The sequence below is a fragment of the Nerophis ophidion genome, linkage group LG06, assembly GCF_033978795.1.
Source record: "Nerophis ophidion isolate RoL-2023_Sa linkage group LG06, RoL_Noph_v1.0, whole genome shotgun sequence".
In the NCBI taxonomy this organism is placed as follows: Eukaryota; Metazoa; Chordata; class Actinopteri; order Syngnathiformes; family Syngnathidae; genus Nerophis; species Nerophis ophidion.
The window spans coordinates 2300159-2323529 of record NC_084616.1 but is presented as its reverse complement, the minus strand read 5'-3'; the positions used below and the strand labels follow the sequence as shown (position 1 = coordinate 2323529).

General features: G+C 43.3%; 1 protein-coding gene across 6 annotated transcripts in view; it reads left to right on the top strand.

The window, feature by feature from the left end:
- vps13d (vacuolar protein sorting 13 homolog D) overlaps positions 1-23371 on the top strand; it is a 181537-nt gene that overhangs the window by 54126 nt on the left and 104040 nt on the right. For 3 of the 6 annotated variants that reach the window (XM_061902435.1, XM_061902440.1, XM_061902434.1), the window contains exons 26-35: positions 1509-1733; positions 4855-4972; positions 5037-5253; positions 8846-9017; positions 9077-9192; positions 13689-13931; positions 13989-14266; positions 15734-15867; positions 18922-19077; positions 21264-21438. In XM_061902435.1, the coding sequence (XP_061758419.1) occupies positions 1509-1733; positions 4855-4972; positions 5037-5253; positions 8846-9017; positions 9077-9192; positions 13689-13931; positions 13989-14266; positions 15734-15867; positions 18922-19077; positions 21264-21438 (1834 nt within the window). The remainder of the gene's footprint in view (positions 1-1508; positions 1734-4854; positions 4973-5036; positions 5254-8845; positions 9018-9076; positions 9193-13688; positions 13932-13988; positions 14267-15733; positions 15868-18921; positions 19078-21263; positions 21439-23371) is intronic. The other 3 variants (XM_061902439.1, XM_061902437.1, XM_061902436.1) reach the window with 3 other exon arrangements.

The following is a 23371-nucleotide window of genomic DNA, read 5'->3' as shown; positions in this document are numbered from 1 at the left end:
TGTTCACCACTATGTTACATCACCTTTTCTTTTAACAACACTCAATAAACGTTTGGGAACTGAGGAAACTAATTGTTGAAGCTTTGAAAGTGGAATTCTTTCCCATTCTTGTTTTATGTAGAGCTTCAGTCCTTCAACAGTCCGGGGTCTCCGCTGTCGTATTTTACGCTTCATAATGCGCCACACATTTTCCATGGGAGACAGGTCTGGACTGCAGGCGGTCCAGGAAACTACCCACACTCATTTTTTACGAAGCCACGCTGTTGTAACGTGCTGAATGTGGCTTGGCATTGTCTTGCTGAAATAAGCAGGGGCGTCCATGAAAAAGACGCCGCTTAGATGGCGGCATATGTTGTTCCAAAAGCTGTATGTACCTTTCAGTATTAATGGTGCCTTCACAGATGTGTAAGTTACCCATGCCTTGGGCACTAATGCACCCCCATACCATCACACATGCTGGCTTTTACACTTTGCGTCGATAACAGTCTGGATGTTTTGCTTCCCCTTTGGTCCGGACGACACCATGTCGAATATTTCCAAAAACAATTTGAAATGTGGACTCGTCAGATCACAGAACACTTTTCCACTTTGCATCAGTCCATCTTAGATGATCTCGGGCCCAGAGAAGCCGGCAGCGTTTCTGGATGTTGTTGATAAATGGCTTTCGCTTTGCATAGTAGAGCTTTAACTTGCACTTACAGATGTAGCGACCAACTGTATTTAGTGACAGTGGTGTTCTTAAGTGTTCCTGAGCCCATGTGGTGATATCCTTTAGAGATTGATGTCGGTTTTTGATACAGAGCCGTCTGAGGGATGGAAGGTCACGGTCATTCAATGTTGGTTTCCGGCCATGCTGCTTACGTGGAGTGATTTCTCCAGATTCTCTGAACCTTTTGATGATATTATGGAGCGTAGATGTTGAAATCCCTAAATTTCTTGCAATGTCACTTTGAGAAAGGTTGTTCTTAAACTGTTTGACTATTTGCTCACGCAGTTGTGGACAAAGGGGTGTACCTCGCCCCAGCCTTTCTTGTGAAAGACTGAGCATTTTTTGGGAAGCTGTTTTTATAGCCAATCATGGCACCCACCTGTTCCCCATTAGCCTGCACACCTGTGGGATGTTCCAAATAAGTGTTTGATGAGCATTCCTCAACTTTATCAGTATCTATTGCCACCTTTCCCAACTTCTTTGTCGCGTGTTGCTGGCATCAAATTCCAAAGTTAATGATTATTTGCAAAAAAAAAATAAAGTTTATGAGTTTGAACATCAAATATGTTGTCTTTGTAGCATATTCAACTGAATATGGCTTGAAAAGGATTTGCAAATCATTGTATTCTGTTTATATTTACATCTAACACAATTTCCCAACTCATATGGAAATAGGGTTTGTAGATAATAGTATGTGTGAATGTGGAAATAGTGTCTTTGAGTACCTAGAAGGGAGAAAAATCACGATACAAGTATAACCCATTTAGTAAGACTTGTCTTTTTCTGTCCCCTCTTGCAGATAAGGGAGCGTCCTCAGCGGGCCTCCAGAGTTCTGCTGGACATCCAGGCTGGTGCTCCAGTTATAATCATCCCAGAGAGCTCAAGTTCAAGCAGGGTGATTGTGGCCAACCTGGGCCAGCTGGAGCTGCAGAACTGCTTCTTACCTGCCGGGGCTGCTGGCACTTTCTCTGGCCGAGACAAGGTAGAGAAACTCACCATGGCACATGCCTTTTTCCCTACTCTGGTGAGTCCCCTTCCTCCAGCTTGTCCTCTCATGATAACTCCTGTCTGACTGCATTGTTTCCAGCTTGTCCTCTCATGATAACTCCTGTCTGACTGCATTGTTTCCAGCTTGTCCTCTCATGATAACTCCTGTCTGACTGCATTGTTTCCAGCTTGTCCTCTCATGATAACTCCTGTCTGACTGCATTGTTTCCAGCTTGTCCTCTCATGATAACTCCTGTCTGACTGCATTGTTTCCAGCTTGTCCTCTCATGATAACTTAAGTCTGACTGCATTGTTTCCAGCTTGTCCTCTCATGATAACTCCTGTCTGACTGCATTGTTTCCAGCTTGTCCTCTCATGATAACTCCTGTCTGACTGCATTGTTTCCAGCTTGTCCTCTCATGATAACTCCTGTCTGACTGCATTGTTTCCAGCTTGTCCTCTCATGATAACTCCTGTCTGACTGCATTGTTTCCAGCTTGTCCTCTCATGATAACTCCTGTCTGACTGCATTGTTTCCAGCTTGTCCTCTCATGATAACTCCTGTCTGACTGCATTGATTCCAGCTTGTCCTCTCATGATAACTCCTGTCTGACTGCATTGTTGCTGCTGCCACAAACTCACCAAACTACAAGTTGACCTCATGCATGGAAAACATTTCCAGGCTTATTGAGTCTATTTGTCTTGATTTAGTCTTGAAGGTTGTTGGTTTAAGATGCTCCAATAACAAACATGTAAAGTTTGGAGTGGTTGCTGGTTCAAATACTGCTTTGCTTGTTTTTTTTGTGTGCAAACTTTCTCCACTGGCGTCTTTCTTTCCGTGCATGTCCAAATGATCCTTTTTGTGCATGCATCCATGTGTGGATGGCATGAGAGACGTGGCACCAATGGAATTTTTCTTCCAGTGAAAGCCAATTTAAAGATGTAACTGTAAACGGCATTATGATAAACCGTGGTAAAACCCTTTTAATTCAAAATGATCATGTCAGGTTCAAACACTGATGACATCTATTAAACAAGACAAAAGGCAAAGAATCAAACAGAGACAGAATTAAATTTGGACTCAGATCTGAGGAGAGACATGGCCACTGTACTCTCTGTACAGTCCTGCACCACGCTCTGCCCAAAGATTGTACTCCTCCTTCTTTATTTGACTTTCTCCCCCGTCCTTATTGTGGGTTCTACCGAGGATGTTGTAGTCGTAATGATTTGTGCAGTCTTTTGAGACATTTGTGATTTGGGGCTATATAAATAAACATTGATTGGTTGATTGATTGGTCCTTCCCTCAGCTGCTTCCGGAGGGAAGTGTGTCGTAAACATCTTTGCTTTCGGTTACTGAACAGTTCGAAGAGAGTTCGTCAAATAGTTCAAAAAGAGTCCCACAAAATAGTTCAAAGAGAGTCACATACAATAGTTCAAAGAAAGTCCTATAAAATAGTTCAAAGAGAGTTCCATAAAATAGTTCAAAAAGAGTTTGTGAAATACTTCAAAAAGAGTTCCTCGGAAAGTCGGGCAGATTCTGCTATCTGTCCGCTTTGAAGTCCCAGTGGAGTTTTACGAGCCTTCTTCTTGTTGATTTCAAAGACAGCCTTTTGTCTTCTTGTCAGGAACACAATGTAATACAAAGGTTTTTGTGATCATTTAGAAACAATTTGTCCAACAGATCATAAAGCCAGGATTGATAACGCTTTGATACACTGCTCATTTACTAGAGAACTTAAGCTAGCTATCTAAAAGGCTAACATGAAAACAAAACACATTAAGCTCTTTCCCCATTAAAATGACATTCCCCAATCTAAACTTATATAATAATAATAATAATAATGCATTTCACCTATAAGACGCCTTTCTGGGCACTCAAGGACACCGTATACAATCAAAACAATAAAATCAATAGGATAAAAACAACAATAAAGATTGATAAGAAGAATCACATTGCTGTCTAAACAACTAAGATATTTAACTGTGCAGAATAAGCAGAAAGGCTGCGCTCTCTTAGAGAGATCCATCCATCCACACCCAACACACTTTTTTTTTACCATTGGAAAAAAGACTACAACTTATAAAAGCCAAAAGCAGTGAGGTTGTCACCTTGTGTAAATGCTAAATAAAAAGAATACAACAAATCCTTTTCAACTTATATTCCATTGAATAGACTGCAAAGACAAGATATTTCATCTTCACACTGAGAAACTTTATTTGTTGCAAATATTAGCTCTTTTGGAATTTGATGCCTGCAACAAGTTTCAAAAAAGCTGGCACAAGTGGCAAAGAAGACTTAGAAAGTTGAGGAATGCTCATCAAAGACTTATCAATCAATCAATCAATGTTTACTTATATAGCCCTAAATCACTAGTGTCTCAAAGGGCTGCACAAACCACTACGACATCCTCGGTAGGCCCACATAAGGGCAAGGAAAACTCACACCCAGTGGGACGTCTGTGACAATAATGACCCAGTGGGACGTCGGTGACAATGATGACTATGAGAACATGATACTGTGAAAGATCAATCCATAATGGATCCAACACAGTCGCGAGAGTCCAGTCCAAAGCGGATCCAACACAGCAGTGAGAGTCCCGTTCACAGCGGAGCCAGCAGGAAACCATCCCAAGCGGAGGCGGATCAGCAGCGCAGAGATGTCCCCAGCCGATACACAGGCGAGCAGTACATGGCCACCGGATCGGACCGGACTCCCTCCACAAAGGAGAGTGGGACATAGAAGAAAAAGAAAAGAAACGGCAGATCAACTGGTCTAAAAAGGGAGTCTATTTAAAGGCTAGAGTATACAGATGAGTTTTAAGGTGAGACTTAAATGCTTCTACTGAGGTAGCATTTCGAACTGTTACCGGGAGGGCATTCCAGAGTACTGGAGCCCGAAATGAAAATATAGGGAACATCCCACAGGTGAACAGGCTAATTGGCAACAGGTGGATGCCATGATTGGCTATAAAAGCAGCTTCCATGAAATGCTCACTCATTCACAAACAAGGACGGGGCGAGGGTCACCACTTTGTCAACAAATGCCTGAGCAAATTGTTGAAGAACAACATTTCTCAAGCAGCTATAGCGTTGAATTTAGACAGTATAGGATTTCACCGGGTCTTAATGGTGTGGCGTTTCTGATTTTCTACTGAAGAAGGAGTCCACACAGAAGGCAGAAGCGTGGACTTATGAGCAAAGACAGCATAAAAAGCCGCCCAGCAGCCTCAACTTGTGGACCAATGGCAGCACACAGCCTGACCAGCTCACCTCAGGTAAACATCCCTCCTTTCCCATTCCAGGTGCACACTTGTAACTCGTTCCCTTTTCCCCCCGCAGAAGACCACGTGTGTCTCTTGGACTGCATTGCTCTGGATCTGCAGCAGATGGATATATTTGCTGCGGAGCGCCTGCCCTGCCAACCGTGTGACCGAGGCTGTAAATCCACGGAAATGTCCGATCTTATTTTCCCTTCATACTCTGTCCGTCGCACGGGAGGCAACCTGCTGAAAGAGTGCTGCCGCCTCCAGCTTAAAGTGGAGCGCAACCTGGACAGGTGATACATTCTTTCTTACGTGACGGCCAAATGACGCCTACATGAGTGTGTGGCACACTCAATAATTACATTGACCCTAGAGCTGGGCTGTCAAGATAAGTCTTATCGATAATTATTGGTATCGAAAATAAGGAGCTGGAGAAAATGTATTAAATGTCAACATTTTTATTTCCAATGCATACTTGCCAACCCTCCCAGATTTTCCGTGAGACTCCCGAAATTCAGCACCTCTCCCGAAAACCTCCTGGGACAAATTTTCTCCCGAAAATCTCCCGAATTTTAGACAGAGCTGGAGGCCACGCCCCCTCCAGCTCCACACGGACCTGAGTGAGGACAGCCTGTTTTCACCTCCGCTTTCCCACTATATAAACAGCGTGTCTGCCCAATGACGTTATAACTGTAGAATGATCGGGGGCGAGTTCTTGGTTTCTTATGTGGGTTTATTGTTAGGCAGTTTCATTAACGTCCTCCCAGTGCGGTAACAACACACAACAACAGCAGTCACGTTTTCGTTACCGTAAAGCAGTTAATCTGCCGTAAACAGCAATGTTGTGACACTCTTAAACAGGACAATACTGCCATCTACTGTACATGCATATGGTTAGAAAAATAGTGACAGAGGATAGAACAAGGATGGACAATTCAACCCTTAACTCAACATAACTAGATGAGTGTTATGTGTGTGTATATGTGTAAATAAATAAACACTGAAATTCAAGTATTTATTTTATTTATATATATAATTATATATATATATATAAAAAACACCCTCCGCTATCAGGGCAGAAAGGAAAATAAATGTCAACCCAACCATAGAAAACACTCAAAACAATGTAAACAAAAGTCTAAAATCACATTGAACACTTAAAAATGAAGGTGGAAAATAAACCTGAGAAGAACTATTTTCTGCAGGTTTAGTGGCAGGAAGTTACAGCTGTGCTCTAAAGGGTGAGCGCGGCTAAGGTGGTGTGGTATTAGCGCCCTTGCCTTGCATCATGCACACACCACATTGGTCTGACTACGGTCCTTTTGAAAAAAATCCCCAAAACTGCTAACTTGTCCAGGTGAATTTTCCTGTTTTATCCACAATTTCTTCATTTTAACTTTGTCTTCTCGCTGCATGCAAAGAATCAACCAAACCTGATAGTTGATACTGTCACCTGATTGGCTGTTAGTGTGCCACTCCCGCTACTCACTTCCTGTGTTATCAGAGAGCGAGTGACTTTGTTCATGCAACCATTTTCCTATTTCTTCAAAGAAAAAAATATATATAAATATCGAACATTTTATTGAACACATTTTTTACTGATATTGGTGACGTTTTATCACCCAGCTCTAATTGGTGATTGGTAATGGCGCCACCTGCTGGATTACAAAAGTCAATACATTGGACTTGATAAGAACAAAATCATAGTTAGCAAACATTAACATTTAACTGTGCAGGAAGAAAGATGAAATGTGCAAGGCCACTAAATGGCAGAGAGGAAAAGAACATGTATTACTTTGTGTAGATTCCTAAAGTAGCTTGAAGCTTGACGCTCCTCTACTATCACATTCACTCCGCTTGCTGCGGCAACAACAAAACTAAACTCCAGACCTTCTTCTTGGTTTGTATGGTTTACTTGTGATCTTAATCATTCAAAACATAAAACAGTCACGATGTGGGAACAAATGAATGACAAAATTAAGAGAGTTTGTTGCAGTACGAGTTAGAAAAAGTATGAATGAGAATAAGTATGAGTGAGGTCAAAAAACTGTGTGGCTCGATTCCACTGCACCTGACAGCAATTACCCATAACACCTTGCGTCCAAAAACCACCTTACCTCACAAATCCTTCCACCATATATGCACTTAAAACAGTTACGTCATCAAATAATTTTGACAAATGTAATAATTACAATTAAAGTGAGCTTTATAATATTACTCTAAGCATTCAATATATACATTTTCTTATCATGCAAATAAAGTAAATAGTCCCATTTTGGCTGAAGAAACATAAAGAACCTTCCATAAAATGTAAATGAACTTAAACAGTATTTAGTTTCCTACACTTTGCTTAGACCAGTGTTTTCAACCACTGTGCCGCAGCACACTAGTGTGCCGTGAGATACAGTCTGGTGTGCTGTGGGAAATTATGTAACTTTACTTATTTGGCTTAAATATATTTTATGCAAAGCAGTAATTATAGTCTGCAACTGTTGTGTTGTTGTTGAGTGTCAGTGCTGTCTAGAGCTGGGAAGACTAACTGTGTAATACTCTTCCATATCAGTAGGTGGCAGTCGCTAGCTAATTGCTTTGTAGATGTGGGGAACAGCGGGAGGCAGTGTGCAGGTAAAAAGGTGTCTAATGCTTAAACCAAAAATAAACAAAAGGTGAGTGCCCCTAAGAAAAGGCATTGAAGTTTAGGGAAGGCGATGCAGAACCAAACTAAAACCAAACTGGCTACAAAGTAAACAAAAACAGAATGCTGGACAACCGCAAAGACTTACTGTGGAGCAAAGACAATGTACATCTGGACAGTCAACAATGTCCCCACAAAGAAGGATGAAAACAACTGAAATATTCTTGATTGCTAAAACAAAGTAGAAATATCGCTCAAAGGAAGACATGAAACTTCTACAGGAAAATACCAAAAAAGCCACCAAAATAAACAAAAACAGAATGCTGGATGACAGCAAAGACTTACAGTGTGTGGAGCAAAGACGGCGTCCACAATATACATCCGTACATGACTTGACCATCAACAATGTCCCCACAAAGAAGGATAGCGTCCGCACAACTGAAATAGTCTTGATTGCTAAAACAAAGCGGGTGTGGGGAAAAGCGCTCAAAGGAAGACATGAAACTGCTACAGGAAAATACCAAAAAAAGAGGAAAAAAAACAGCCAAATATGAGCACAAGAAAAGAAGTAAAACACTACACACAGGAAAAGAGCAAAAAAGTGCAAATAAGTCAGGGTGTGATGTGATGCTATGCAGAACTAAACTAAAACTGAACTGGCTACAAAGCAAACAAAAACAGAATGCTGGACGACAGCAAAGACTTACTGTGGAGCAAAGACAATGTACATCCCAACATGACATGACAATCAACAATGTCCACACAAAAACAACTGAAATATTCTTGATTGCTAAAACAAACTAGAATTATTGTTCAAAAGAAGACTTGAAACTGCTAAAGGAAAACACCAAAAAAAGAGAAAAGGTCACTAAAATAGGAGCACAAGACAAGAAGTAAAACACTACACACAGGAAAAGAGCAAAAAAGTGCAAATAAGTCAGGGTGTGATGTGACAGGTGGTGACAGTACACCTACTTTGAGACAAGAGCTATACTCATGCATGCTTGTTATTTTTTAAAGTCATATCCAACAATTGCCACAACAACTTTTTACTGTCAACTGAGTTTAGTTTTGAATGATTTCTGCTGGTGTTGTGCCTCCGTATTTTGTCAACGTGAAAAATGTGCCTCGGCTGAAAAAATGTTGAAAAAGCCTGTCTTGGACTGCACACGTGAAAATAGACAGGAAGTCACCACTCGGATGACTAGACCGCCTGTAACTAACGTGCTTGTGTTGTTGGATGTTGTCAGAGAGCTGAGTCAGGCGGTGGCAGACATGAGCATCTCTGGCAGCCTGTCCTCAGTGCACTGCTCTCTGGACACACAACATTATCAGCTGATTCGAGGGCTGCTGGAGAACAACCTTGGGGAGCCCGTTGAAGAATACCTGCGCCCCTTCAGCCTGCAGGACCCCAGCACCTACGTGAGACACTCTTCACTTGCACACTCCAAACACACAAACAAGAGCCTGTTTCTCCTCAGACCGTCTTAAGTGGAGATGTCTACACCAACTTGTCCATCCTGGTGGACATGATGGACGTCAGTCTGGAGCTCACGGACCGCAGTTCAACCAGCGGCCACAAACGCTCTCTAGCAAGGTCTTTTTATCTCTTCTCTTTCACATGGTTGTGCTGTATTATTATATAAACCCTGTTTCCATATGAGTTGGGAGTCTGTGTCAGAATACAATGATTTGCAAATCCTTTTCAAGCCATATTCAGTTGAATATGCTACAAAGACAACATATTTGATGTTCAAACTCATAAACTTTTTTTATTTGCAAATAATCATTAACTTTAGAATTTGATGTCCAGTCCATAGTGGATCCAACATAATAGTGAGAGTCCAGTCCATAGTGGATCTAACATAATAGTGAGAGTCCAGTCCATAGTGGATCTAACATAATCCGCTTGAGATGGTTTCCTGTGGACGGGACTCTCGCGGCTGTGTTGGAGCCACTATGGATTGAACTTTCACAGTATCATGTTAGACCCGCTCCACATCCATTGCTTTCGGTCCCCTAGAGGGGGGGGGTTGCCCACATCTGAGGTCCTCTCCAAAGTTTCTCATAGTCAGCATTGTCACTGGCGTCCCACTGGATGTGAATTCTCCCTGCCCACTGGGTGTGAGTTTTCCTTGCCCTTTTGTGGGTTCTTCCGAGGATGTTGTAGTCGTAATGATTTGTGCAGTCCTTTGAGACATTTGTGATTTGGGGCTATATAAATAAACATTGATTGATTGATTGATTGATAATAGTGAGAGTCCAGTCCATTGTGGATCTAACATAATAGTGTGAGAGTCCAGTCCATAGTGGATCTAACATAATAGTGTGAGAGTCCAGTCCATAGTGGATCTAACATAATAGTGTGAGTCCAGTCCATAGTGGATCTAACATAATAGTGAGAGTCCAGTCCATAGTGGATCTAACCTAATAGTGTGAGAGTCCAGTCCATAGTGGATCTAACATAATAGTGTGAGTCCAGTCCATAGTGGATCTAACATAATAGTGAGAGTCCAGTCCATAGTGGATCTAACATAATAGTGTGAGTCCAGTCCATAGTGGATCTAACATAATAGTGAGAGTCCAGTCCATAGTGGATCTAACATAATAGTGAGAGTCCAGTCCATAGTGGATCTAACATAATAGTGAGAGTCCAGTCCATAGTGGATCTAACATAATAGTGTGAGAGTCCAGTCCATAGTGGAGCTAACATAATAGTGAGAGTCCAGCCCATAGTGGATCTAACATAATAGTGAGAGTCCAGTCCATAGTGGATCTAACATAATAGTGAGAGTCCAGTCCATAGTGGATCTAACATAATAGTGTGAGAGTCCAGTCCATAGTGAATCTAACATAATAGTGAGAGTCCAGTCCATAGTGGATCTAACATAATAGTGAGAGTCCAGTCCATAGTGGATCTAACATAATAGTGAGAGTCCAGTCCATAGTGGATCTAACATAATAGTGAGAGTCCAGTCCATAGTGGATCTAACATAATAGTGTGAGTCCAGTCCATAGTGGATCTAACATAATAGTGAGAGTCCAGTCCATAGTGGATCTAACATAATAGTGTGAGAGTCCAGTCCATAGTGGATCTAACATAATAGTATAAGAGTCCAGTCCATAGTGGATCTAACATAATAGTGTGAGAGTCCAGTCCATAGTGGATCTAACATAATAGTGTGAGTCCAGTCCATAGTGGATCTAACATAATAGTGTGAGTCCAGTCCATAGTGGATCTAACATAATAGTGAAAGTCCAGTCCATAGTGGATCTAACATAATAGTGTGTGAGTCCAGTCCATAGTGGATCTAACATAATAGTGTGTGAGTCCAGTCCATAGTGGATCTAACATAATAGTGTGAGTCCAGTCCATAGTGGATCCAACATAATAGTGAGAGTCCAGTCCATAGTAAATCTAACATAATAGTGAGAGTCCAGTCCATAGTGGATCTAACATAATAGTGAGAGTCCAGTCCATAGTGGATCTAACATAATAGTGAGAGTCCAGTCCATAGTGGATCTAACATAATAGTGAGAGTCCAGTCCATAGTGGATCTAACATAATAGTGTGAGAGTCCAGTCCATAGTGGATCTAACATAATAGTGTGAGAGTCCAGTCCATAGTGGATCTAACATAATAGTGTGTGAGTCCAGTTCATAGTGGATCTAACATAATAGTGAGAGTCCAGTCCATAGTGGATCTAACATAATAGTGTGAGAGTCCAGTCCATAGTGGATCTAACCTAATAGTCTGAGAGTCCAGTCCATAGTGGATCTAACATAATAGTGAGAGTCCAGTCCATAGTGGATCTAACATAATAGTGAGAGTCCAGTCCATAGTGGATCCAACATAATAGTGAGAGTCCAGTCCATAGTGGATCTAACATAATAGTGAGAGAGTCCAGTCCATAGTGGATCTAACATAAGAGTGAGAGTCCAGTCCATAGTGGATCTAACATAATAGTGAGAGTCCAGTCCATAGTGGATCCAACATAATAGTGAGAGTCCAGTCCATAGTGGATCTAACATAATAGTGTGAGTCCAGTCCATAGTGGATCTAACATAATAGTGAGAGTCCAGTCCATAGTGGATCTAACATAATAGTGTGAGAGTCCAGTCCATAGTGGATCTAACATAATAGTGAGAGTCCAGTCCATAGTGGATCTAACATAATAATGTGAGTCCAGTCCATAGTGGATCTAACATAATATTGTGAGAGTCCAGTCCATAGTGGATCCAACATAATAGTGAGAGTCCAGTCCATAGTGGATCTAACAAAATAGTGAGAGTCCAGTCCATAGTGGATCTAACATAATTGTGTGAGAGTCCAGTCCATAGTGGATCTAACATAATAGTGAGAGTCCAGTCCATAGTGGATCTAACATAATAGTGAGAGTCCAGTCCACAGTGGATCTAACATAATAGTGAGAGTCCAGTCCATAGTGGATCTAACATAATAGTGAGAGTCCAGTCCACAGTGGATCTAACATAATAGTGAGAGTCCAGTCCATAGTGGATCTAACATAATAGTGTGAAAGTCCAGTCCATAGTGGATCTAACATAATAGTGTGAGAGTCCAGTCCATAGTGGATCAAACATAATAGTGAGAGTCCAGTCCATAGTGGATATAACATAATTGTGAGAGTCCAGTCCATAGTGGATCAAACATAATAGTGAGAGTCCAGTCCATAGTGGATATAACATAATAGTGTGAGAGTCCAGTCCATAGTGGATCAAACATAATAGTGTGAGAGTCCAGTCCATAGTGGATATAACATAATAGTGAGAGTCCAGTCCATAGTGGATCTAACATAATAGTGAGAGTCCAGTCCATAGTGGATCTAACATAATAGTGTGAGTCCAGTCCATAGTGGATCTAACATAATAGTGTGAGTCCAGTCCATAGTGGATCTAACATAATAGTGAGAGTCCAGTCCATAGTGGATCTAACATAATAGTGAGAGTCCAGTCCATAGTGGATCTAACATAATAGTGTGAGAGTCCAGTCCATAGTGGATCTAACATAATAGTGAGAGTCCAGTCCATAGTGGATCTAACATAATAATGTGAGTCCAGTCCATAGTGGATCTAACATAATATTGTGAGAGTCCAGTCCATAGTGGATCCAACATAATAGTGAGAGTCCAGTCCATAGTGGATCTAACAAAATAGTGAGAGTCCAGTCCATAGTGGATCTAACATAATTGTGTGAGAGTCCAGTCCATAGTGGATCTAACATAATAGTGAGAGTCCAGTCCATAGTGGATCTAACATAATAGTGAGAGTCCAGTCCACAGTGGATCTAACATAATAGTGAGAGTCCAGTCCATAGTGGATCTAACATAATAGTGAGAGTCCAGTCCACAGTGGATCTAACATAATAGTGAGAGTCCAGTCCATAGTGGATCTAACATAATAGTGTGAAAGTCCAGTCCATAGTGGATCTAACATAATAGTGTGAGAGTCCAGTCCATAGTGGATCAAACATAATAGTGAGAGTCCAGTCCATAGTGGATATAACATAATTGTGAGAGTCCAGTCCATAGTGGATCAAACATAATAGTGAGAGTCCAGTCCATAGTGGATATAACATAATAGTGTGAGAGTCCAGTCCATAGTGGATCAAACATAATAGTGTGAGAGTCCAGTCCATAGTGGATCTAACATAATAGTGAGAGTCCAGTCCATAGTGGATCTAACATAATAGTGAGAGTCCAGTCCATAGTGGGGCCAGCAGGAGATCATGTTGAGTGGAGACAGGTCAGCAGCACAGAGATGCACAGATGAGTGGTCCACCCTGGGTCCTGACCTTGGACAGCTTGCGCTTCCATCGGTGGTCAGCGAATCTGTACCCCCCCCCCCCCCCCCCCCCCCCCCAATAAGGACAGGGGGGCAGAGCAGAAAAGAAATGCAGATCAACTGTTTTAAAAAGGGGGTCTATGTAAAGGCTAGAGTATACAAATGAGTTTTAAGATGGACTAAAATGCTTCTACTGAGGTAGCATCTCTAACTGTTCCTTCTAGAACATTCCAGAGGACTAGAAAACGCTCTATTTTTAAAGTGGAACGTGTTGCTTGGTCTTTGCCTCAGGTTTAACTTCATCAAATCCAAACTGCTCTTTGAGAGTTTCTCCAACGGCTCCAAGTCGGTCAACTTGGTGTCCCACTCGCTGCTGGCGTACGACACTCGCTGCACTGGACAGCACCAGAGGACTGGACAGCACCAGAGGACTGGACCTGACGGGACCTGCGGACACAACGTCTTCCACTGCATCCTCCAGCCTTCCAAAGCTGCCACCAACCAGGCTTCTCTGCAGCTGGAACTGCATTACAGGTACGACTACCTGGACGTGGTAGAAGGTGGACACATTTTGACGTGTCCGCTCCACAGATCCACACAGGACTCCTCCTGCTTCACGGTGGTCCTGAACAACCTGAGGGTCTTTCTCATCTTTGACTGGCTGCGGCTGGTGCAGGACTTCCTGCAAACGCCAGTGAGGAAGCCCTCAGGTGCAGAGAACCCCGGTAACAACAGCACGGACCCGGGACTCACCGCTGCTGCCGTCACCACCACCATACCAAAGAGGGTCAAGAGTGGTGTGGTCACCAAGAGGTCCACGGTGCCAGTGACCCACAACCGCTGCCTGGAGGTCAAGGTCAATGTGACAGGTCAGTCATTCCCTGGACTATATTTACTCCAGACCAGGAATCAAGTCCACAGAAAATTTAAACATTTTTCATCCATCCATCCATCTTCGTCCGATTATCCGATGTGGGGCCGCGGGGGCAGCAGCCTAAGCAGGGGACCCCAGACCGGATGACAGAGCTTCTCACCCTATCTCTAAGGGAGAGCCCCACTTGTACCCATGATCTTGTCCTTTCGGTCATGACCCAAAGCTCATGACCATAGGTGAGGATGGGAAAGTAGATCGACTGGTAAATTGAGAGCTTTGCCTTCCGGCTCAGCTCCTTCTTCACCACAACGGATCGATACAACGTCCGCATTACTGAAGACGCCGCACCGATCCGCCTGTCGATCTCACCATCCACTCTTCCCCCACTCGTGAACAAGAACTCCTCCATTTGGGGCAGGGTCTCATCCCCAACCCAATATTTTTTCATTTAAAAAAAAATGCTGAAACAGATATTTTATATTCGAAGACAACGTTTTGTCTCTAAATCTAAAATATCTGTTTCAGCATTTTTTTTTGGAGTTTGTGTGAGAATTGTTCTTTGAATACACCATAATCCTGCAGTGCTGGTGGTCTACAGCACATCTCCTCTGCGCACTCGTAAAAACTTACATTTTTTGCTCGGAAATATAATTTTTGTCCTTCTTTTCTATCGTCGCCCCGGTCCCGTTTTCTATGTCGATCAAGTCGCTCGACAAGCTCCCGTCCGCAACACTCGGAGTATGGGATCATTAAAGGAGCGCCCCGAGTTTCATGTTCCGTCATTCAATCAAACAACGTGACAGAGATGGATGGATATTAAAGTTAAAGTAGCAATGATTGTCACACACACACTCGGTGTGGTGAAATGTGTTCTCTGCATTCGACCCACCCCCTTGTCCACCCCCTGGGAGGTGAGGGGAGCAGTGAGCAGCAGCGGTGGCCGCGCCCGGGAATCATTTATGGTGATTTAACCCCCAATTCCAAGCCTTGATGCTGAGTGCTAAGCAGGGAGGTAATGGCTCCCATTTCTATAGTCTTTGGTATGACTCGGCCGGGGTTTGAACTCACAACCTACCCATCTCAGGGCGGACACTCTAACCACTAGGCCACTGAGTAGGTTTGAAGATAACAGAAAAAGTATCTCTGCCAGAAGTCCAAACTTTCTGTAAGAATGTTGACAAATAGGAGACTTATTATGTAAGTAAAGAAGAGTAGGCAACAGCTTTGTGTTATTGACAACTAAGTATATTATTAGTCATTATTGGTTTGAAAATGTCAGTTTCTACTCATTACATTTTGATTTTTTGCCCTTTTTTTCTTACATTTTCACTGTTTTTTTCCCCGAAAATATGCTGCAGGCCAACAAAACTCGGTCTGCGGACAGCAAGTTTGGCACTTTGGTCTAAAACCTTCTTTTTCTGTCCGAGTAATTCCCAAATGCTGTTATCTAATTGAATTGCAGGCACAGAATTTGTGATAGTGGAGGACTCCAACTGCCTGGATACCAACGCCATCATCCTCAAAGGCACCACCGTCCTCACCTACAAGCCTCGTCTCCTGGACAGACCTTTCTCCGGAAGCCTGGCTGGCATCGAGGTGACGTCTCCCACACGACCACATAGAAGCTTGAAATCGTACAAAAACCTGGAGCGGTTTGATCCAGCAGCCATTGACCAGTATCAGACCATTTTAGTGACCAAGTCTGATCAGGAGTGGTTCGATCCAGCAGCCATTGACCAGTATCAGACCATTTTAGTGAACAAGTCGGATCAGCCACTGCCCCTTAATAACAAACATGATGCCCTCTGGGTGCTACTTGACTTATTGGTTCCAGCAGCTAGTGAATAAACATCACCTCCAATGTAGCAAATAAACCATAGAATCTCGAGTATCATTATCATGTATCATTATCACTGGAAGACGAGGCCAGACATGTTACACAGCGAGGAAGTACAAGCAGAAGCAGACAAGAAGGTGTGTTCATCTCTGGGGGTGTGACTCTTCTGGTACTAAACATTCAACGCCATTCCCATTCTTGGGGAGACAAGTCCATTCAGAATCTATTCCTGATTAGAACTGATACTTGCAATGTATCAATTGGTGGACTAATTAAAATGAAACTTTTTCAAAACGGTACAGGTTGGAAAGAAAGGCTCATTCTGCTTGCGTGGAGATGGCCTCAAACCCTCTTAAAAATGTATTAAAAAATATATATATATTCTCGATTTTTTAAAATGATGAATTGATTTAGAATCAGGATCAATGAGGATCGCAGTTCGGATATCAATTTTTTTTTTGTGCATCTCTTCTAATTGCATAACTTACCATGGAAGAAGTGTAGATGAAGCATCTGAAAGTAAGCAGTTGTTAACAGGAAATGAAGATGGAGATTAAGAAGAGTTAGAGAGAGGATAATATATAATATAGCCATGTAATGTATGATCAATTCTAGGGGGATTCAATTGATATATATACGTTTTTTTAATTTTTTTTTAAATTTGTTGTTTTTGTTAATGTTTACAAACTCGGGAAACAATTCCCTGGACACAGTAGAACTTTGAGGGCAAAAAGCAAAGGTTTTGACTTGTCCCCTACACCAGGGGTCAGCAACCTTTACCACTCAAAGAGCCATTTTGACCCGTTTCACAAAATAAAGAAAACTAAGGGAGCCACAAGACTCTTTTGGAATTTAAAATGAAATAACACAGCGTACAAAGTTTTGTTTTGCTTTGTCCTATGTATTAACCAGGGGTCTCAGACACACGGCCCCCACCTTAATAGGAAAATGTAATATTAGTGCGGCCCGCGAGTTTTATTTGAATGCCGCTTAACAACATCACATTTGCCAACCATCTCAATTTTTCCGGGAGACTACCGAGTTTCAGAGCAACCATTCTCTCGACTGTCTGCTGGTTTTCCCCCAAACAACAATAATAAGTGCGTGCTATGATGACAATGCGTTTAGCGCCCTCTACAACCGTGACAAACAGCTTACCAGCCCATTCACATGTTGTATGAGGCTCCTGCAGACACACATAAGCAACTGCAAGACATACTTGCTCAACAGCCATACAGGTTACACTGAGGGTGGTGATATAAACAACTTTAGCACTCTTACTAATATGTGCCACACTGTGAAACCACACCAAACAAGAATGACACACACATTTCAGGAAAACATCTGCACTGTAACACAACATAAACACAACAGAACAAATACCCAGAATCCCATGTATCCCGAACTCTTCCGGGCTACATTATACACCCCCGCTAGCACGAAACCCCGCCCATCTCAACCGATGCATGGTTTCCTAATCAAAACAATGCAGCAGATGAAAAGTGAGGCAGACACAGGCGGTGCCTCCACGGCTACACACAGTGTGTATTGGGCGTGCGTTTGAGGGGGCGCATGCTTGTTGCCACGTGGAAAAGGCAAGTATTGAGGCAGCAAGTACCTCTGCCTCAAGGTAGGGTGCGATACATTGTCAACTTGCAGTTGAATGCCTCAGCAGTACTCTGACTGGCCACACGGGGAGAAGTGGGGGCGCTCAAGCTAGCAGACACAGGTCTCTCCAGCGGAAGACAGCATTTTTTTCTTAAACTGTATTTATAACAAACATGGCATTTTTGTTGGAGTAAGCCAGTGTTTGTGGGTGTTTTTTGTCAGATGCAAAAATATTGTTTAATTTCTTGGAATGAAATTGAATGAAATTAATATTTCTGCCAATATGGAGGATTATATACTGTATCCAAGATGAAATACTTGCCAATATGGAGGATTATATACTGTATCCAAGATGAAGTATTTGCCAATATGGAGGATTATATACTGTATCCAAGATGAAATACTTGCCAATATGGAGGATTATATACTGTATCCAAGATGAAGTACTTGCCAATATGGAGGATTATATACTGTATCCAAGATGAAGTACTTGCCAATATGGAGGATTATATACTGTATCCAAGATGAAGTACTTGCCAATATGGAGGATTATATACTGTATCCAAGATGAAGTACTTGCCAATATGGAGGATTATATACTGTATCCAAGATGAAATACTTCTCTAAACTGGATTTGAAGACAAAAGTAATGTGATCATACAAAGTATGTTTTCATGGAGGATACAGTAGTTATTACTGCTTCACATACAAATACAGAAAGGTAAAATACACTCACAATACTTGATTTATTTTTTTAAAAGCAAATGGGACCAAAAAGTATTTAATAACAACTTTATCAAATACTTTTTGGACCCATTTATCATATCATTCTGATAACGTTTTTATGAAAGCGAATAACTCCCTTTTTTCCCTGTAACTCTAGTCAACAATGTCTAGAGCTGCACATGTGAATTTAAGTAAAAAAAGAAGAAAAAAAAGTATGTATGCCTCACCTGGTGTTTAGTTCACCGCACTTCACTGGTCTCTCAATACGTTATTTGGTATATAAATGATTTTAAAAGCTTTTTAAAACAGGTGAGTGAGCGTGGTGACGGCCTGAAAAAAGTATTTCTAACAATCGATTCTTGAACATTGTCAATCATTTCAAAATTTTAATGAATAGGAATCCAGATTTGAATACCAATCATTTTTTTCCCCCGATGAAATAGAATGTGAAGTGACACTTGTTGACTTGTCATCATCAGGTCTTCTCCTGTTGTCTGGGCAGCGAGCAGGAGAGCGCTCTGTCCATCGTGGATCCTGTCAATGTCCAGGTGGAGCTGTGTGGCAGCCCCACCTACCAGAGCAGCTCCGGGCTGCTGGACGCCTTCAGTGTGGAGGACATCCCGCCCCTGCTGGAGGTCAGACATCAACAACTTCATTGCAAAGTTGACGCAAATTTAAGATAGAAATTACAACCACGATTCAAAAGTTGGGAGGGAATCTGACAAGGTGGGGGCTGTTATGAATAATAAACTATCAAATGTTAACAGAAAAGCTATCAAATGTTAATAACATAAAAACTATTAAATGTTAACATAAAAACTAGAATGGTCAAAAAATGTTTGCAGTTCCAACGAATGAGACTAATTTGGGGAGATGTTGACAAGGTGGGGGGCTGTTATGAATAATAATAATAATAATGATCATGTTAATAACAAAAACTATAACAGACAAAAAATGTTTACGGCACAAATTAATGTGACAAGTTTGGGAAGATTTTGACCGTATTGTGTAGTGGGGCTGGATGACATCCATCCATCCATTTTCTACTGCTTGTCCCTTTTTGGCGTTGCGGGGGGGTGGGGGCTGGAGCCTATCTCAGCGGCATTGGGGCGGAAGGCGGCATACACCCTGGACAAGTCGCCACCTTATCATAGGGCCAACACAGATAGACAACATTCACACACTAGGGACCATCTAGTGTTGCCAATCAACCTATCCCCAGGTGCATGTCTTTGGAGGTGGGAGGGGCCTATCCCCAGGTGCATGTCTTTGGAGGTGGGAGGGGCCTATCCCCAGGTGCATGTCTTTGGAGGTGGGAGGGGCCTATCCCCAGGTGCATGTCTTTGGAGGTGGGAGGGGCCTATCCCCAGGTGCATGTCTTTGGAGGTGGGAGGGGCCTATCCCCAGGTGCATGTCTTTGGAGGTGGGAGGGGCCTATCCCCAGGTGCATGTCTTTGGAGGTGGGAGGGGCCTATCCCCAGGTGCATGTCTTTGGAGGTGGGAGGGGCCTATCCCCAGGTGCATGTCTTTGGTGGTGGGAGCGGCCTATCCCCAGGTGCATGTCTTTGGAGGTGGGAGGGGCCTATCCCCAGGTGCATGTCTAAGGAGGTGGGAGGGGCCTATCCCCAGGTGCATGTCTTTGGAGGTGGGAGGGGCCTATCCCCAGGTGCATGACTAAGGAGGTGGGAGGGGCCTATCGCCAGGTGCATGTCTTTGGAAGTGGGAGGGGCCTATCTCCAGGTGCATGTCTGTGGAGGTGGGAGGGGCCTATCCCCAGGTGCATGTCTTTGGAAGTGGGAGGGGACTATCCCCAGGTGCATGTCTTTGGAAATGGGAGGGGCCTATCCCCAGGTGCATGTCTTTGGAAGTGGGAGGGGCCTATCCCCAGGTACATGTCTTTGGAAGTGGGAGGGGCCTATCCCCAGGTGCATGTCTTTGGGGGTGGGAGGGGCCTATCTCCAGGTGCATGTCTGTGGAGGTGGGAGGGGCCTATCCCCAGGTGCAAGTCCTTGGAAGTGGGAGGGGCCTATCGCCACGTGCATGTCTTTGGAAGTGGGAGGGGACTATCCCCAGGTGCATGTCTTTGGAAGTGGGAGGGGCCTATCCCTAGGTGCATGTCTTTGGAAGTGGGAGGGGCCTATCCCCAGGTGCATGACTTTGGAGGTGGGAGGGACCTATCCCCAGGTACATGTCTTTGGAAGTGGGAGGGGCCTATCCCCAGGTACATGTCTTTGGAAGTGGGAGGGGCCTATCCCCAGGTACATGTCTTTGGAAGTGGGAGGGGCCTATCCCCAGGTGCATGTCTTTGGAGGTGGGAGGGACCTATCCCCAGGTGCATGTCTTTGGAGGTGGGAGGGGCCTATCCCCAGGTGCATGTCTTTGGAGGTGGGAGGGGCCTATCCCCAGGTGCATGTCTTTGGAGGTGGGAGGTAGCTGGAATAGAACCCAGGCAGTCATCATTAGTCATAAAAACTATTTTAAAAATCCAGTAAAAGGAAAGTACTTCCAGCACAGATGAAAGGCAGAGTTATTTTAAGCTGTGAGTTCAGTTGAATAAGTCACTTTGAATGTTGCAATTGTAAGATGAAAATATGAGGAAAGAAAGACATATAGTCTGTATAACTTCTTCATCTTCATATATGTCTTTTCTGCTCTCTATGCGTACTGGATGTCGTAACCAAAGGGTGGATGTCTGTGTCCAAACCATTTCCTGTTTCTCACTGTAGAATCTACCAAGTCCCTCAAACATGTACTCTAGCTGTTACTTCATGTTATTCTGAGAATGAACAGCTTTTAAATGTTGTTGATGTTCTTTGTGCAGATCCAGTTTCCTGTCCTGGACATCCGCCTGTCCTACAATGACATTCAGCTCTTCTTGGCCATCGCCAAGTCCATCCCTGAGGTCAACGCTTCTGACTCGGATGTTGCCACTTCGACTCCAACTGTGTCGGCCCACGCAACCAAACACTCGGGGAGAAAAAGTCTGGCCCATATAGGTATGGAACTATTACCTGCTAATGCTACCTCAGGATACCACTTTTCTGTCTCTCAGCTAATTCATAATAATTATAATAATATAATTTATTTGTAAAAGCACCTAACATTGAGCAAACAACCTCAAAGTGCTACAGTGCATTTAAAAAAAACAAAATAAACGCTAAAACCACAAAAACTGCGCCCAACAAGTAAAATAAATAGTAAAAAAAATAAAAACTACAACAGCCTAATCAATAGAACTAGCACACATAACTTAAAAAAAGGCTTTTTTAAAAAGAAGGGTTTTCAAGCCTTTTTAAAAGCATCCACAGTCTGTGGTGTCCTCAGGTGGTCAGGGAGAGCGTTCCATAGAATGGGAGCTGTCCTCCCCGTGAATGCGTGGGTTCCCTCCGGGTACTCCGGCTTCCTCCCACCCCCAAAGACATGCACCTGGGGATAGGCCCCTCCCTCCTCCAAAGACATGCACCTGGGGATAGGCCCCTCCCACCTCCAAAGACATGCACCTGGGGATAGGCCCCTCCCACCTCTAAAGACATGCACCTGGGGATAGGCCCTTCCCACCTCCAAAGACATGCACCTGGGGATAGGCCCCTCCCACCTCCAAAGACATGCACCTGGGGGTAGGCCCCTCCCACTTCCAAAGACATGCACCTGGGGATAGGCCCCTCCCACTTCCAAAGACATGAACCTGGGGATAGGCCCCTCCCACCTCCAAAGACATGCACCTGGGGATAGGCCCCTCCCACCTCCAAAGACATGTACCTGGGGATAGGCCCCTCCCACCTCCAAAGACATGCACCTGGGGATAGGCCCCTCCCACCTCCAAAGACATGAACCTGGGGATAGGCCCCTCCCACCTCCAAAGACATGCACCTGGGGATAGGCCCCTCCCACCTCCAAAGACATGTACCTGGGGATAGGCCCCTCCCACCTCCAAAGACATGCACCTGGGGATAGGCCCCTCCCACTTCCAAAGACATGCACCTGGGGATAGGTTGATTGGCAACACTAAATGGTCCCTAGTGTGTGAATGTTGTCTGTCTATCTGTGTTGGCCCTGTGATGAGGTGGCGACTTGTCCAGGGTGTACCCCGCCTTCTGCCCGATTGTAGCTGAGATAGGCACCAGCGCCCCCCGCAACCCCAAAGGGAATAAGCGGTAGAAAATGGATGGACGGATGAATGGAAAAGCCTAGTCGCTAGAACTAGCACACATCTATCTAAAAAAAAAAAATAAAAAAAGTGTTTTTAAACCTTTTTTAAAAGCATCAACAGTCTGGGGTGTCCTCAGGTGGTCAGGGAGAGTGTTCCACATAGTTCAGAGCTTTGAGACATGCTTTAGGCCGCCAGCAAAAATTGTCAAAGTGACTCGACCAAAACACCCGCTCTTACCTGGTAGGCTGAGCTTCTAATTGACTTCAAGAAAGAAATCCTCCAGCTAGCAGTTGTAGTGTAGCACTGCCAGGAATGGATTAACGTGGACCCCGACTTAAACGAGTTGAAACATTTATTAGGGTGTTACCATTTAGTGGTCAATTGTACGGAATATGTACTGTACTGTGCAATCTACTAATAATATGTACTGTACTGTGCAATCTACTAATAATATGTACTGTACTGTGCAATCTACTAATAATATGTACTGTACTGTGCAATCTACTAATAAAAGTTTCAATCAAAAATTCAATCAATCAAAAGTTTGCACCATACTCAAGCAGATAACGCCAGCCAAAGTAATATGTAAACGCCAAACATTTATCCATGAAAATATGGAGAAGCTGCTGATGGTTATGCTTGGAGGAGAAGCAGCTGGAAGTAAAAGTGACCTGGACACTATTATCACATTACTACTGTAGTTGTTTGTACAACACCACATTCTATTCTATTCTTTTTCATTCAGTATTTTTTATCTAAAAGTTAGTTTTTTAAAAAGC